At 39.6% G+C, this 16,869-nt stretch overlaps 1 protein-coding gene across 1 annotated transcript; it reads right to left on the bottom strand.

Moving 5' to 3' along the window:
• Positions 1 to 179: 179 nt before the first annotated feature.
• On the bottom strand, positions 180 to 15,591 carry LOC117542503 (heme-binding protein 1-like). Its single transcript, XM_034210218.1, has 4 exons — positions 15,234 to 15,591; positions 6,620 to 6,758; positions 2,499 to 2,679; positions 180 to 1,057 (listed from the first exon to the last, which is right to left on the bottom strand). The coding sequence occupies exons 1-4, from the start codon at positions 15,309 to 15,311 to the stop codon at positions 877 to 879; spliced, it is 579 nt and encodes a 192-aa protein (XP_034066109.1). The 5' UTR covers positions 15,312 to 15,591; the 3' UTR covers positions 180 to 876.
• Between the last annotated feature and the right edge of the window lie 1,278 nt (positions 15,592 to 16,869).

Raw genomic sequence — 16,869 nt, 5'->3', positions numbered from 1 at the left:
GAAACCAGAGCCCAGTCTGCTCTGATTGGTTAGCTGGCCGGCTCTGTTGTGATTGGTCAACCGCTTAAAGATATCCCGCCCCTTAGCCCCTTTATCACGTACAGTGTGTTGGAGCGCTAGCCAATATGTGTGTTTTCAATACAATGTTTTACAGATTAAAGAAATAAATACAACTAGAATTATACGTACTGAATAATATATTTATTATATTATGAAACACTATCAAACCTGAACATTATATTCACTTTTCACAGGTAAATCACACGGCACAGATGTATCGCTTTACACAATAAATAAAGATGGCATTGTCATGCACTAAACACAAAATATTCACAACACATAAATGCTTCCTGGATTCACATCTGATCACAGAGTGTATAACAACATATAACTAGCTAGCTGATTTCCACTCAATTCATAAAGACTAGATCTACTTTATGGCTCAAATCCTATTTCTTTCCCAATCCTTACTCAGGAAAAGGAAGTGTGTTTTTTACTCCCATTTAATAATCTATCATTCTATATATATTCTCTGTAGACGTTCAACATTGTAAACCAAATGAAAGATGTGCAAAGCCCTACTGTGTGAAATTTAGCGAGATGAGAGCATTACAGGGACTATATGGACTTACGTGCTATTCTAGGACCGAAAAACTCCATTTGGTTGTATTGAAATGCAGATTAAATTACTCGCTAAAATACATTTCTGCTCAACAGAAGCCTATAATCTCTATCTATCCATTTGGGTTATGGTTTGTCAAGTGCTCTTACCAATCAAATACTGTTCGAGCTACAGGAGTGTCGGCAGTGAAAGTGTAATGGAGGTTAGATCAAGGACTCGGCATCAGATTTGACTCAGATTGGATTGATTGTCTCCTACGGCTCCTCCTGTAGAAACCACACCTCGTTTCGGCGTCCGTAAGGCTTCAGCGGCGGGTCGTAGCTGCAGCAGAAATACTGCTTACGCTGGAAGGGAGCCGTCTCACCCAGAGTACGAGTCAGACGCAAGGCCTCCACTCGGTACTCACTCTCCGCCGCGAAGCCTCCAAACTGCCGGCTGAAATGGAAATAGAAATCTTAAAAAGGTGGAGGATTACAGTGTCTGTTTCAGAATCAGAGGAACTGTATTTGTGCCACTAGTTAAAGGGGTCCTATTATCATCTTCAGGTTCACATGTGTATTTAGTGTCTCTACTGTGACATGTCTCCATGATTTAATGTGCTGCAGCACCTATTTTCACCCTCTGTCTGAAACCAGAGCCCAGTCTGCTCTGATTGGTTAGCTGGTCGGCTCTGTTGTGATTGATCAACTGCTTAGAGATGTCCTGCCCCTTAGCCTATCACGTACAATGTGTTAGAGCGCTAGCCAATAGAAGCGTGAGTGTCACATAGTGATGTCACCATGTTAGAGAAGTAAACAAAGGAGTCCAACTTTCCTTAGGACCTATTTGACACCCTGTTCTTTTTCCTGTAAGCCACTTGAGATAACTGTTGAGAACGTTGTCTCGTCTGCGTCTTCTGCACAACTTGCCCGTATCTGTGACTTTTAACAGGTTGGCACCGTGGGAATTGTAGTCTTTGTATCTTCTATGGACTACAGAGTTTGCCTCAAGGTGGGGATATTATTTGACCTTTTACACTTAACAAGAAAATGTCATTAACGGCTCTATACCTTGTATATATTCAAAGGTCCCCTATTACACTGTTTTTCATCAATATATTACAGGTCTCAGATATATACACAGATCATTGCAGCATCCCATAATCCCCTCTGTTTCAGCCCTGTCTCCAAAGTGCTGATTCTCTGCTCTAGGAGGAGATTCAGGTGATAAGGTGTGGGGGGGTTACATTGGTTGCTGGTTACACAAGTCAAAACATAGTAATGACATCATAAAGTGGGCAAAATCTGATCAGCTCATTTTCAGACAGGTTTTTATAGAAATGGATCAGGACAAAAGAGAGAGAATCTTTGTTCCTGAAACTTTCAGAGTCTCTTTACACAGAGGGGACACATGTTGATGTAGAAGAGACATGAAGAAGAGGGGACACATGTTGATGTAGAAGAGACATGGAGAAGAGGGGACACATGTTGATGTAGAAGAGACATGAAGAAGAGGGGACACATGTTGATGTAGAAGAGACATGAAGAAGAGGGGACACATGTTGATGTAGAAGAGACATGAAGAAGAGGGGACACATGTTGATGTAGAAGAGACATGAAGAAGAGGGGACACATGTTGATGTAGAAGAGACATGAAGAAGAGGGGACACATGTTGATGTAGAAGAGACATGAAGAAGAGGGGACACATGTTGATGTAGAAAAGACATGAAGAAGAGGGGACACATATTGATGTAGAAGAGACATGAAGAAGAGGGGACACATGTTGATGTAGAAGAGACATGAAGAAGAGGGGACACATGTTGATGTAGAAGAGACATGAAGAAGAGGGGACACAAGTGGATTTAGCATAATAGGTGACCTTTAACCTGAGACTTACAGAGCGTAGACGGTCATGCCGGGCCGGTCCTCCACGGTGATGGCGGCGTCGCTGGGGGTCGGGGGCTCCTGCTGGTAGCTGGTGGGGATTCTGATGGCGACCACCAAACGGCGAGACAGGACACCGTCATTTCTCGGGTAAACTGTGACGATGATGGGAGCAGCTGTACCGATGGCAACAGCTGAGAGGATGAGACAGAGAGGGAGTTTAAAAATGTAGGGAACGTAGAGGAGAGAACACAGCTATCCTCCTTAAAGGCAGGCAAGGCAAGGCAAGGCAAGGCAAGGCAAGTTTATTTATATAGCACCTTTCAACACAAGGCAATTCAAAGTGCTTTACAAAAAACGAAAGACATTAAGAAAATGGCATTTAAAATCAGTCATTAAAAAGAAAAGATAATAAAATAAACATTAAAAGAAATAATACATGGATAAAAGTTACAGTGCAGTTTAAGATGTGAATAGTTCAATTAAAAGCAGCGGCAAAAAGAAAAGTCTTTAGTCTGGATTTAAAAGTAGTCAGAGTTGTAGCGGACCTGCAGGTTTCTGGGAGTTTGTTCCAGATATTTGGAGCATAATAACTAAACGCTGCTTTTCCATGTTTAGTTCTGACTCTGGGGACAGAAAGCTGACCAGTCCCTGAAGACCTGAGAGATCTGGATGGTTCATCATTTAGCAGGAGGTCAGAAATGTATTTTGGGCCTAAACCATTCAAAGCTTTATAAACCAGCAGCAGTATTTTGAAATCTATTCTTTGACACACAGGAAGCCAGTGTAAAGACTTCAGAACAGGAGTGATGTGATCCACTTTCTTAGTGTTAGTGAGGACTCGAGCAGTGGCGTTCTGAATCAGCTGCAGCTTTCTAATAGATTTTTTTAGTGAGACCTGTGAAGACACCATTGCAGTAGTCGAGTCTACTGAAGATAAAAGCATGGACAAGTTTTTTCCAAATCTTGCTGTGACATTAGTCTTTTAATCCTAGATATATTCTTTAGGTGATAGTAGGCTGATTTAGTAACTGTTTTAATGTGACTGTTGAAACTCAGGTCAGAGTCCATGACTACACCTAGATTTCTGGCTTTATCTGTTGTTTTGAACATTGCAGACTGAAGCTCAGCGCTAACTTTTATACGTTCTGCCTTGGCTCCAAAAACCATTACCTCAGTTTTATCTTTGTTTAATTGGAGAAAGTTCTGACACATCCAGTCATTGATTTGTTCAATGCACTTACTCAGTGTTTGAATTGGAGCATAGTCTCCTGGTGAAATTGTTATGTAAATTTGTGTGTCATCCGCATAGCTATGCTAACTTATTTTGTTGTTTTTCATTATCTGAGCCAGTGGTAGCATGTAGATGTTAAAGAGAAGAGGCCCCAAGATGGAGCCTTGAGGTACCCCACATGTCATATTTGTGGGGAAAATAACCACATGTAAAGTGAAATAACCACATGTAAAGGTCGGGGTCTGTGTTTTTATAAGACCCTGGCTTAGTTTTCAGAGTGCGCTTTCAGTCGGTTTATATGTCTGTTGACCTACAGTGGGGAATTACTCATATTATAATGTATCCTTTAATACAGATAATCCATGTTAGGAAAGCCAGGTTATACTGTAACTATGACAAATACCTTATAGATACTAACACACCACTGTACAAATTGTAATATACATTTTATACAATGTAATGCATTCTTACTTTAACTTCAGATGTTAATCGAAATATCGTTTTTTATTGTATTTCATATTTTATTAGATATTTTACTTATCCTTTACATAAATATCTTAATATATTTAAAAACAAATCTGAACTTTATTTCAATTTTAAAAAGGAGCATATCTGGAGAGACTCAATTTCTATGGAAGCCTGTTTGCGACACAGGAAAAAATAAAATAAATCCTGTAAGTCATTATAATGACTTAGCTATCTCATTATAATGACTTACTATCTCATTATAATGACTTACTATCTCATTATAATGACTTAGTTATCTCATTATAATGACTTACTATCTCATTATAATGACTTAGCTATCTCATTATAATGACTTACTATCTCATTATAATGACTTACTATCTCATTATAATGACTTAGCTATCTCATTATAATGACTTAGTTATATCATTATATTGACTTATAAGTTTTGGTAATATGAGAGGATAAATCAGGCCTTGTTTGGATACTGAATATATACCAAGGTCAAAGCATACACTGTATTATGACTCCTAATCAAACGTATATCTTTACAATCATATATTTATTTGTTTGTGACTGTAGCTGTACCCACTGGATTGTTTCTGAGTGTTTTCCGGACATCAAACACTTAAACACAGCAACATGTATACTGTACTATCACTGAAGCCACAAGAAACTCAGCTTTATTTCAAACATCAGCCAATTATAGATCATTTAAAAAAGGATTTTATCATCTGCAGATGAGTGCGTGTTGGCCTATATAGTGTCTATAAATGCCTCTTTAAATAGATTACACATAACATTGACCAGCTTTTGTGTTAGTTTGCTATACCATAGTGCTTCAGGTGTAGATTATACAATATATAACATGTCCAAATATGAGAGAAGGCCTAGGTACAAGGAAACGTAAAAAAAAAAGAAAGAGTCTGACTGAGAGGCCAAACAAACGTCAGGAGAGAGAAAAGTGAGATTTGTCTCAAGTCTTGAGGTAAGCAATGTGTTTCAGTATAATGCCCTACAGACCATCATACAGTTACAATCATTAATTCTCTATATACAAACTGATTTACATACACTGTACTGCGCCTCAGTTTAAAAATGTCAAAACTAAATGTGAAATCAAATATATGGTGCAATTTATTTTTAGAGGGAGGACTCCACGAAGTTTAATGAGGTGGGCGATAATGGACATTATGGCTATTGATGATGGCCTGTTTCCTCTTGCATAGTACGTCACACACATTATCAAATATCTACAACAGTGAAACTTTTCCTGTTCGATCAAAACACTTGCAAACAATTGGCTAAACTACATCAGCTCATTTTTTGAAGATATTTCGTGGAGAACGGAGATGGCAAACTATCCGAGTGGACCATAGTGTATCTTTATGTATATATCCTTTAGGCCTGCATGTTTGAGGATCACATCGACTCTGTTTACTGCGTTACATGAATGGAGGAAGTCTAATGTGGCACGGTGACTCAAATGAAAGAAAACAAAACAAAAAGGAAGCAAGGACAAACCAGCGCTCTACCCCTCGTGGCTCCACTGTCTCTACTGTAGGCTATTTTTATTATATGTACAGCACTTTGGCTCGACCAAAAATCGTTTATAAATGTGCTATATATATAAAACTTGATTTGATTTGATCCACTGGAAGTTGGCACCGTTTTTACTGTTACCTTCTTAGAAGACAAGGTTGAGCTCAATAACACGTCAAGCCTATCCCACATCTCTCCGAAACATACGCTGCGCCACCTAAATGTGTGTCTACTGAGGGAGGCCTGATTTTAGATATTAAGTCAATATAATGAGATAACTAAGTCAATATAATGAGATAACTAAGTCAATATAATGAGATAACTAAGTCATTATAATGAGATAACTAAGTCAATATAATGAGATAACTAAGTCAATATAATGAGATAACTAAGTCATTATAATGAGATAGCTAAGTCATTATAATGAGATAACTAAGTCATTATAATGAGATAGCTAAGTCATTATAATGAGATATAAGTCATTATAATGAGATAGCTAAGTCATTATAATGAGATAGTAAGTCATTATAATGAGATAGCTAAGTCATTATAATGAGTTACATGATTTTTTATTTATTTTTTCCTGTGGCGCAAACAGTCTTCCATACATTTCCCCTAAAAACGTAATTAATTAGAACAAATTAAATAAATAAATAAATACAAAAATATATATATAAAAATGTCATTATTATTTTGTTTTGTATTGGCTCAATTGTTAGTATCTGTGGCCTGCATTACATTATAAAATCCTTCTTTGCCATTACATGAATTGGTACTTTTGTTTCATGCATCTCTTGTAACACTTGTCAGCTTGAAAGAGGACCAGGAAAGATAACATGGATGTCGATGAGTATTAAGATATCTGAGCAGAGTTTAATATCAGATTTCACCTTGTTCGTTGCTCCCTCCGATGTACATGAGCAGCTTCCTCACCAGCTCGCCCGTCACCTGGTCGAAGGTCCGCCCTTCAGAGGACACCACGGCGTATTTGGCGCCATCGTACCGCCGCACCTCGAAGCTAACTCCATCCTGGGAAAGGAACAGAAAAATCAGGGGGTGGATTTACCATCAGCAGGCCGAACACAGCTGAATCATTAAGGCATGCACACATCGCTTTGAGGCACACACACACACACACACACACCCACACAGCAACTGAGTTGTTCTCTTTACCAGGGAAGGCTTTAGCTCAGAAATGATTCACCCCTGACACACTGATGTTGACAATCTAAAAGCCTTGAACCTGCGGGGGTTAACACTCGGAGGGGTTGTGTGTTTTTGCGCGTTTGACTGCACACATGTGTGGGGTGTGTGAAACCGATGTGGGCAGCCAAAATAATGAGATGCAGATGAAACGTATTTACACTGATTTGATTTGGTTTCTTCTGCTCGGCAGGGTTCAGTCAGCCTGCAGAGAATAATGGGCAAGAGATGTCTTACATAACAGCGCGCAAGGAAACACACACACACAAACACACACACACACACACACACACACACACACACCACACACACACACACACACACACACACACACACACACACACACACACACCACACACACACACACAACACACACACACACACACACACACACACACACACACACACACACACACACACACACAGAGAAATACAACGCACAGACTCGCTGCATTAAAATGATGCAACAGTTTTGCATTAAGTATGATTAAGTGGGGCTAATGTAGAGCACGGTCAGTCGACTCTAATGCAGCTGGGCAATAACTTTAATATGTTTTGAAGGAATCTGTCCGCTGCAGGTTTCACACACAGCTGCTCGTTCCATTCATGTGATTGAGCTCTGTGTGTATGACATTGTGATATGGTTTTCCTAACAGTGTTTACTGTATGTAAGAGGCAGCTGTTAATTATACGGTTTGTTTTTTGCAGAGGATGTGGTTTTGTATATCTTTGAAATTGTAGCTGCAAAGAAGACAATAATGCAAATACACTCCAGGCATAATTCCTTCTGCATATTGTGGTTTTCACGTGGGCTTCCTACGCGTGTTTTCTCATACCTGAGGGAAAACAGAAACCTAAAAATATCATGCAAATGATTTTGTCTTTGTCTTGTATATGACCGGAGGAAAAGTGGTGGGACGAGAGGAGGCGGACTCTCTGTTTTCATCCATGTCCGTTGGTGCTCAAATGTCAAGGTTGATGGACAAATGTTTCCCTGATGTTTTGTGATAAGAGAATTCAGTGGAGTTGCTTTTATTTGTTCCTGTTTTTCCTTGTGTAGCATATACGTGGGCTGCGACTGTATTTCATAAGTCAACCCTGTGCTGCAGGACGACAAAACGATGACCTTTGAATCCTTGAATCTCTGAATAATGCTCTATTTTTCATACAGGGTGTTTAAATGTCCTCCAATGGAGTGCAGGAATGAGTTAGCATTTGAGCACTTCTGGTTCCCTCGTCTCAAAGTCAATGTTTTTTTAATGTGTTTTTAGTTGGATGTCTGAAATAAGGTCTCTGATAAGGTCAAGCTGATGAAGCTAAAAATGGCGGTTGGTAACAAGCGGCTAAATGAGACGACTAAATGTCATCATGCTAAACATTAGCCACCTTTAGCTTAGCAGTGTTGAGTGAATTCATGTGACTGTGATGTAGTTCCTTTATAGCCTTTTGGGGTTTGCATTTACTTTTTGAAAATCATAATTGTTGTGTTAATATGTGGAGATTATCCCGCTGAACAAAAAAAGTACATTTCATAAACGTGTGTCTGCTACAGGACTTATTTTCTGCAATATTCTAACACCCAATGGAAAGATCATAGCTTACTAAGTTTTGCAATGCTAACTTCTGGGTCAGACTACCAAAACACGTCCTCTCTGCACCACTCTATTTGTATCTCTAACAACTTTTATCTAACTTGTCCTATTCGAAACCCATCACAGTGGTAAACAGAGGTCATGTTACAGAAGATAGAGACTCAGAGAATACAAGATAACACAGAGTTCTCATTAAGCTTTAACTTGTGACAGGTACACAGGCTCCTGCTTAGTAATTACAAGCTTTGCACTCTGTACCTCTTGTCAGTGGGGCTCACTATTAACATTATATATGGGTGATACTGACATAAGGACAAAGCACAGCCTGACTTTAGTTAAGCCTTGCAATTATTGTGTCTGTGCCTGTGTGTGTTTAGCTGGCACCTTATGCCATCTTATACGACGATAATAACACCGTGCCTGAGGAGAGCACACAGGGGACCGATCAACACTGCGTGACTGTTACATCCATTTCATGAGCTGTTAAAAGAATCCTCTGCATTCATTAGCAAACTTCTAGCTGCTGTTATTCTGCTGTTTGACTTGCCAACTCCTCTGTATCAGTTTTAATTAAGAGTGTTAGGTGTCACAGTCAGGAGAGTGCTGCATAGATCATGTGACCGGCTCTGATTTCAATACCGACTGTTCAATGAAGGCAGTCAGATCCAGAGATTTAAAGACATTTGACCTCTCTCTTTTAATCAGGGTTGGGAGGGTTAAATGTATTCTGTTACGATTACCAGGCACCTGTAAAAAAAAAAAACAGAGGTGGAAGGAGGACACGGATCCTTTCTTAAAGGGGCCCACTACGCTTTGTAGGGTTTTCCCTTTCCTGTAGTGTGTTATAAAGGTTTCTGTGCATGTTAATGGTCTGCAAAAACTAAAATCCCTGGTGCCTGAAACGCCTCCATTTGACTCCCTTGTTTACTTCCATAACATAGTGACATCACTATGCAAAACCTGCTCTTCTATTGGCTGGCACTTTGAAACATTGTACGTGATAGGCTAAAGGCCCGGACACACCAATCTGACAACAGAGAACTGACACAGACGGACCCCGACTGTTGCGTCGTCTCTGCGTCTTGGCCATGTGTCGCACTGGAACACACCGCAAAGACTTCAGCCGACGGCCAAGAAGCACGTACGCACTGCGCATGCGTGAGTGGCAATAACTCTCCTTACCAGCAGGCGGCGGTAGTGTGTCTTCGTCATTCAAAAGAGGCAACAACCGGAAGACAGACTGCGTGATAACCGAGAAGAACAACAGACTGCGTAATATAAACAAACAACAAATAGCGTGTGCGTTCCATTTTCACTCTACAGCGAGAAGCTCACGGGGCTTTCCCGAACCTGTGTCGAGAGCTGGAGTTCAATGAAGTCTCAGATTTGCCTTCTTAATAGTTTGTTTGGGTCCCTCACTTCCGTTTAGCTTCTCATGCACTGATTCGCTAGCTGAACAGCCAATCAGAGTGATTTCTTTCGCCGACTGCCTTTCGGCCGAAAAGGCGTCACCAATCTGAGTAGGGCGTGTCGACGCTCATCGTCGGCCTGACGCCCACCGACGCCGATAATCGGCCTGGTGTGTCCGTGCCTTAAGGGGTGGGACATCTCTGAGACTTTGACCAATCAGAGCAGACTGGGCTCTGGTTTCGGACAGAGGGTGAAAAGAGGTGCTGCAACAAAATAAAGAGCTTTTTTTAACATTAAAGAATGGAAACATGTCACAGTAGAGACACTACATACTAATATGAGATCTGAAAATGAGCATAATATGTCTTCTTTAAGTAATTGTCCTTATGTTACTAAATGAAGTAAAGTAATCTAACCTGGTTACTTTCCGTTAGATTACCTCAATATCAAATGCAATACAAATAATAAATACAAAAGAAAATAATTATTAAGATGTTTTTACTTGAGTGTATAATGTAACACAACAATATAATGTAACCTTAAACTTTTGTAATGTTTTATTAACATTGTCATCCCCCATTTTTAGAAGTGTAACAGTAATCTGATTAGGTATTTTTTATGAAACTGTAGGGTAACCTTTTGTTTTTATTCTTATTACGTTATCCTGTTACATGTTACTCCCCAAGCCTGCTTTTAATAGACACTTGGACGAAGTGTGTGTACCGTGGTGACCTTTGACATCGTGCTGCATTTGGATCAGTAACAGAAATGATCACTAATTAGGATCTCCTTTGTCCCCTTTTAAAATGTGAGCACTTGAAATCATCAGTTATTTACGAATACTTCTGGCTTCGGACAAAAGATGTTAGTATGCAGTGTCAGAACAGATCTGCTTTCCAGTGTGTGTGTGTGTGTGTGTGTGTGTGTGTGTTAAATCGTGTCACTTTGGGTCATTTGATTCCCTGCCTGTCTGGTCAGTTTGGCAGAGAGGCCTCTCAGTCTGTGTGTCTTTGTAAGCTGCTCTTCAGGGTTAAACACACACAAAAGCTGATTTAAAAATAACAACAATAGAACATGCAAACCTTGACATTTCATGGCTATGTGCACATTTACAGTAGTGCATTGTGGGTCAACAGGGCACGAGAGAAGAACCTCAAAAATGCCTGTAGGGTATCACATCGGTAAACAACACACATCACTGAGCTCACTGGAATCCATCCACTGTGTGTGCATACATTACAAAAGGGACCATGTACATAACAAGGTGGCAGTGGGGGTGTTGACAAGGAAAGTACAAACGTCTCCTTCAAAATATTTATGGTACAAGAGAGTGATGCAGGAATGAGTCCTAGAATCTGTAAATGACTCAGCATTTTATCATGTCCTCATCTGGAAGTGAAGGTTTGTTTGGAGTTAGAAGCTTGAAATAAAGTCTGTGGTTAACACAAGCTGAAGAGGTTGTCAAGTTTTGTTGTACGACATCAAATACACCAGTAAACACAACACTGGTGAAAGCTTTTATGTGTCTTCAAAACTACGGTTGCTAACAGGTGGCTCAATGAGAGGACTAAACGTCATCACGCCGAACATTAGCTGCCTTTAGCTTAGCGGTGGTGGCGTGAAGTCATGTGACCGTGCTGTAGTTCCTTTATAGCCCGACATTAGCCGCCTTTAGCTTAGCGGTGGTGGCGTGAAGTCATGTGACCGTGCTGTAGTTCCTTTATAGCCCAACATTAGCCACCTTTAGCTTAGCGGTGGTGGCGTGAAGTCATGTGACCGTGCTGTAGTTCCTTTATAGCCCGACATTAGCCGCCTTTAGCTTAGCAGTGGTGGCGTGAAGTCATGTGACCGTGCTGTAGTTCCTTTATAGCCCGACATTAGCCGCCTTTAGCTTAGCGGTGGTGGCGTGAAGTCATGTAACCGTGCTGTAGTTCCTTTATAGCCCGACATTAGCTGCCTTTAGCTTAGCGGTGGTGGCGTGAAGTCATGTGACCGTGCTGTAGTTCCTTTATAGCCTTTATAACATTAGCTGTGGACTTCTGCCGATTTATTTAACACTTAATCTATTATACAATTGGTGTTTATATGTGGAGATTATCCTGCTGAACAAAACGTGTAAATATCATAAACGGATGTTTGCCACTTTCTGAAATATTCCACAATCCAATGGAAAACTCCCATTGGCTTTCTGTTGAGGGAGTGCTCCTTGCGATGCTAACTGCCAGGTTGGCCTACAAAGGAATGTCATCACTGACACACTCAATTACTAATGAGGGAACACAGTTATCTTTACATCCTGATAACGTCATCCTGTTACATTTACAATGTCACTTCCCCAGCCCGTCAGTGTCAGTGTATCAGTGTACACTCTAACCCAGGGGTGTCAAACTCAAATACACAGTGGGCCAAAATAAAAAAATGGGTGCTACTCGAGGGCCGGACTGGTTCAATGTTTATTGCAGAACTTACTGAAATGAATTTATTGCACAGATTAAACCTGGAACTAACAAAGCTTAAATGATTGCCTATAAAAACAACATTAAACATTAAATAATCAGTTGCATTCATTTCTTATGGCTCTATCTGCAGCTTTTCCAGAGTCATTTCTTATGATTACATTTTTCCACAGGCCAACAACAGCTTCAAAAAAACTATTTCCCTCAAAGAACAAACCAAACATGCCCTGTTGCTGCTGCCAACCTCCTGTCCCTCCCCACCCGGACCAACCTCAAGTCCTGGGGCGGCAGAGCCTTCTCCGTTGCTGCACCCACCCTCTGGAACTCACTACCCCAATCCATCAGAGATTCTTCCTCCCTCACAGCATTCAAAGCATCACTCAAAACCCACCTGTTCAACACTGCATTCAACCCCTGACCCCCCCCCCCCCCCCTCCCTATTTTCTGTTTTGTTTATTTATTTTATTTTTTAATTCTCTGTCAAAGCATCTTTGAGTTTCCTGAAAAGCGCTATATAAATCCCATGTATTATTATTATTATTATTATTATTATTTGACTCCCGGGCCTTGAGTTTGACACATGTGCTCTAACTCCAGAAATCTGAGCTCAGAGGTTAACCACAAACATCTACAGTGTCACGCTGGAGCACTTACCATGTCACACATGAAGTACAGTGGTGGAAAGTACATTTACTCAAGTGCTGGACTTAAATAACCTGTAACTTACTGAATGTTTTCAATTTATGTTACCATATACTTCTACTCCACTTGATTTCAGAGGCAAATATTGTACTTGTTACTCCCCTACATTTATTTAACACTCATAGTTACTTTTTTATAAATATTAAAACATGATACATGCTTATATGTTATGATGCTCTACTTCTCATCCACCCAGTATTTGAAAAGTAAACTAAACTTGGATCCACATTGGCAAATTACAAAAATACTCTTAGATACTTACTTGTTAGTAATACAACTGGATAATATAACATTCAATACTGAACAGATACTGTAAAAGGAGACATTATTTATAACAAGTAGGCTACTTTAACTGTTGATACTTTAAGTATATTTAGCTGATAAAATGTATTTCCTTCTACTGAATGCAGGACTTTTACTTGTAATGGAGTATTTTGACTTGAGGAAAGGATGTGGCTCCTGGCTTTGGATGTCATGTTATAATGTGTTTCTGCTCATACTTTTAATGTTTACTTTGAATTGCCTTGTCTTGAAAGCTGCGCCAAACGTCAAATATCTGAGTGCTCCTTCCATCTCTGCTGAAGTGTGTGTGTGTGTGTTTTTATTTTAAGGTTACCCAGGACATCACCATCTGTATTGCTGATTGGACCTCTGGCTGCTTTGCCCCTTTGCCCCCCCACTGTGCGGCTCAGCAGGCATCTTTATAGGTCAGAGGCAATTAGCTGCCCGGCTGTCACTTCCTGTCAGAGGTTGTGACAGCAGCAGGAGAAACGCCTCAAAGTCCCTGACAGGAACATTTTAAACACAATTGCCATAACATAACCATGTTAAGTGCCGACTTAAATATTTACGCAAGCAGAAGAGGAAACCATGCACATTTTACAAAACAAAACACAACAGGATTACTGAGTGTAATCAGCCGCGGAGAAAAGGGTGTAAGGTATCATTTGAGGAATTACCTGTAAAAGTAACCTAATCTGAGTATCACAATATAAAAGTAACATGATTCCTTTCCAGTACTTTTGGATTACCTCAATATCAGATGTAATGCAAATAAGTTTAAGAGAAAATAATATCATACATATAAAGAACATATATCAGGTGTCCATCTACTGCAATGACAAGAAGAGGAATGAACGTAAATGAAAACCAAAAGCAGATTCAGGCAGCTTTCCAATTAATGGACTACAAATGAGTAAATTGGCTACAGTATGTTTTCACTTGAAGCATGCGCCTTATAATATATATAGTTTTGTAAAAGGTATTGTAACAATGAAAACCTGATAGTAATCCCCAGTTTTTTTTAAATGTTTGCATGACAGTAATCTGATTACGTCCTTTTTTATGTAGCCTAACTGTAAGGAATCACAGTTACCTTTTTTTAGTCCTATTTAGGTAAACCTGTTACATGTAATCCATTACTCCCCAAGCCTCTTGGTACTATATCATTATTTATTTTAAACGTATTGTCACATTGTCATGCTGCTAGTAATGCCCACTTTAATTGATTGAACCAGTAATCTGATTACATTTGACGTAAGGGAATACGGTTACCTTTTTTGTATCCTGATGCAGTTTAACATGTAATAACAAGGTGGTTTGTAATATATTTATTTTACAATGTATTGTGACATGGTAATCGTGATTATAATCCCATTATTTTGAAATGAACCTGTACTTTTATTATAAATTGTCTTTCAAGGTGGGCTACCAGTAATCTGATTACATTTGTATAATGTTAGGGGAACACAGTAAAACAAATTTGGTATCCTGATAAACTAACTCCGTTTCTCCCCAACCTGTTCGTAGCCTATCGTTATTTATTTTTAAAATACCAGTAATCTGATTACATATTTTTTGATGTAAGGGATCCTGATTACGTAATCCTGTTACCTGTAATCTGTTACCCCCCAAGCCTGTTTGTAATATTACGTTTTTTATTTTTGAAATGCATCACATCACGATAATCCTGATAGCTATCCCCTCCTTTCTTTGAAATTGTACCTGTCAGTCATGTTTTGAAGTAAGGAAATACGTCTACATTTTTAGTATCCTGATAACGTAATCGCGTTACATTGATCCCGTTACTCCCCAGGCCTGGATAGCAGCTATATGAAGTTGTCTGACCGGATGTGTGTTACCTTGATCTCGCTGCTCAGCAGTTTGTATTCCGTCTCCTCGGTGTTACCGAACAGCGAGTTCTTCATCATGCCAAACATGTCGTCCCCTCTCCCCTCTCCGATCCTTTTTTGTGGTTTCTTGTTTATCCTCCTTTAGAATCGTCCTTGCAGCTATTCCTGCAAACCGTTTACTCTCCGATTGCTCCTTAATGTGAGCATCCAATTCTTTAAAGACCCTGGATAAACACGAGGTAATGGTATACAGATGTCCAAATGCGTAAAGTGCGCACGCCTTATTGTCTCCAGCGAGCTCTCAACAGATGCTTTTATTTCAGGCAGAAGTTCCTGAGATGCTGCCTGACTCCTCCAGAAGAGGACCAGCCCCTCTCTGACAGGAGAGCCCGCCCCCTCTGCTCTCCTCCTGTAAACTATGCACATACCATAATAATACACCTTATTGATCTCCAAGGGGAATAATTGTACTCCTGACTACCTCAATGCATTTTAATTGTATTTATTTAATTTATTTAAATAATTGTATTCAATTTTGTTGCATTGCACTTTACGACCACACATAATTTAATATTATTTTAAATAAAACAAATGCAACTACTTATTACTTTCTACCTTTTATTTTGCATATTTTTTTATGATGTGTGCATATGATTATTTTAATTTTATTTCATAAACAGTTTTATTCTTTATTATTCTATAAATAGAGGTAAATCATTTTAATTTTAATTTCTAAAAAAAATGCAACTACTTTTGCACAATATTCTAAATGTAACTCTAAATTAAAAATATATATTTAGCTGTTTTTATTTGCAGGAAAATCAGTCTATTATAGAGTATTCTAACTTATTCTGCATATTTTGTACTGTGTATTATTTGATACCCTACACTCATAAATGCTGACATAAAAATGTTTTTCCCATGGTGCATCAGATCTACGGGGAGTCACCTCCTCCGAACCCCCCTCCCCAAAAACAGTGAATCTCAGAGCCGCCCTGCTTCGGTTTCTCTCTCATTCATCTTGTCATGGTTTCCTGCTCCAGGAGGCGTTACACAGCGGGGAGCGAAGACGCACACATCCTGCTTTTTACGCAGAACAAATGTTGACACAAGCTGTTGGTTTGTCAGAATGCATTGGACTTTCTGTTCTTCCAGGACTGAGTGTGTGTGTGTGTGTGTGTGTGTTTGGGTCTTACTCCCTGTGTCACTGTGCGTTGCTTTGCTTCAGGGTTGGTCTATTTAAATTCACACTGAAGGCTATGTTAGTCACCACTGGAGAGTAAGGAGAAACAGGAAGGGCAGATTTAATGAAAAAAGTGTGATGGACGACACAGGGCGAGGAGCTGAGGTTCTGTTTGTCTCTTACTCCACTATATTGTAGGAGCCAATATTGCACTTTTTACTCCACCACATTTATTTACTTTCAATGCAGATGATAAGATAATTCAAAATATGCATCATCAACTAATAAGTAAACATTGACACCCTTGTTGTCCACCCTGACACACTCTCATGAGAGTAGACGGCAGCCAATAGAAAGGCAGTATATGCTTCAGTGGATAAGTCTGATGGGAGAAACTGTAAATAATCAACTGTGCAAATTGCTGTGACAATTAAACCACCATGTGAATTCATCATTTCCCAC

The sequence above is a fragment of the Gymnodraco acuticeps genome, unplaced genomic scaffold (assembly GCF_902827175.1).
Source record: "Gymnodraco acuticeps unplaced genomic scaffold, fGymAcu1.1, whole genome shotgun sequence".
Taxonomy (NCBI): Eukaryota; Metazoa; Chordata; class Actinopteri; order Perciformes; family Bathydraconidae; genus Gymnodraco; species Gymnodraco acuticeps.
The sequence above is the reverse complement of the archived record's forward strand: the minus strand, read 5'-3'. Positions and strand labels throughout refer to the sequence as shown.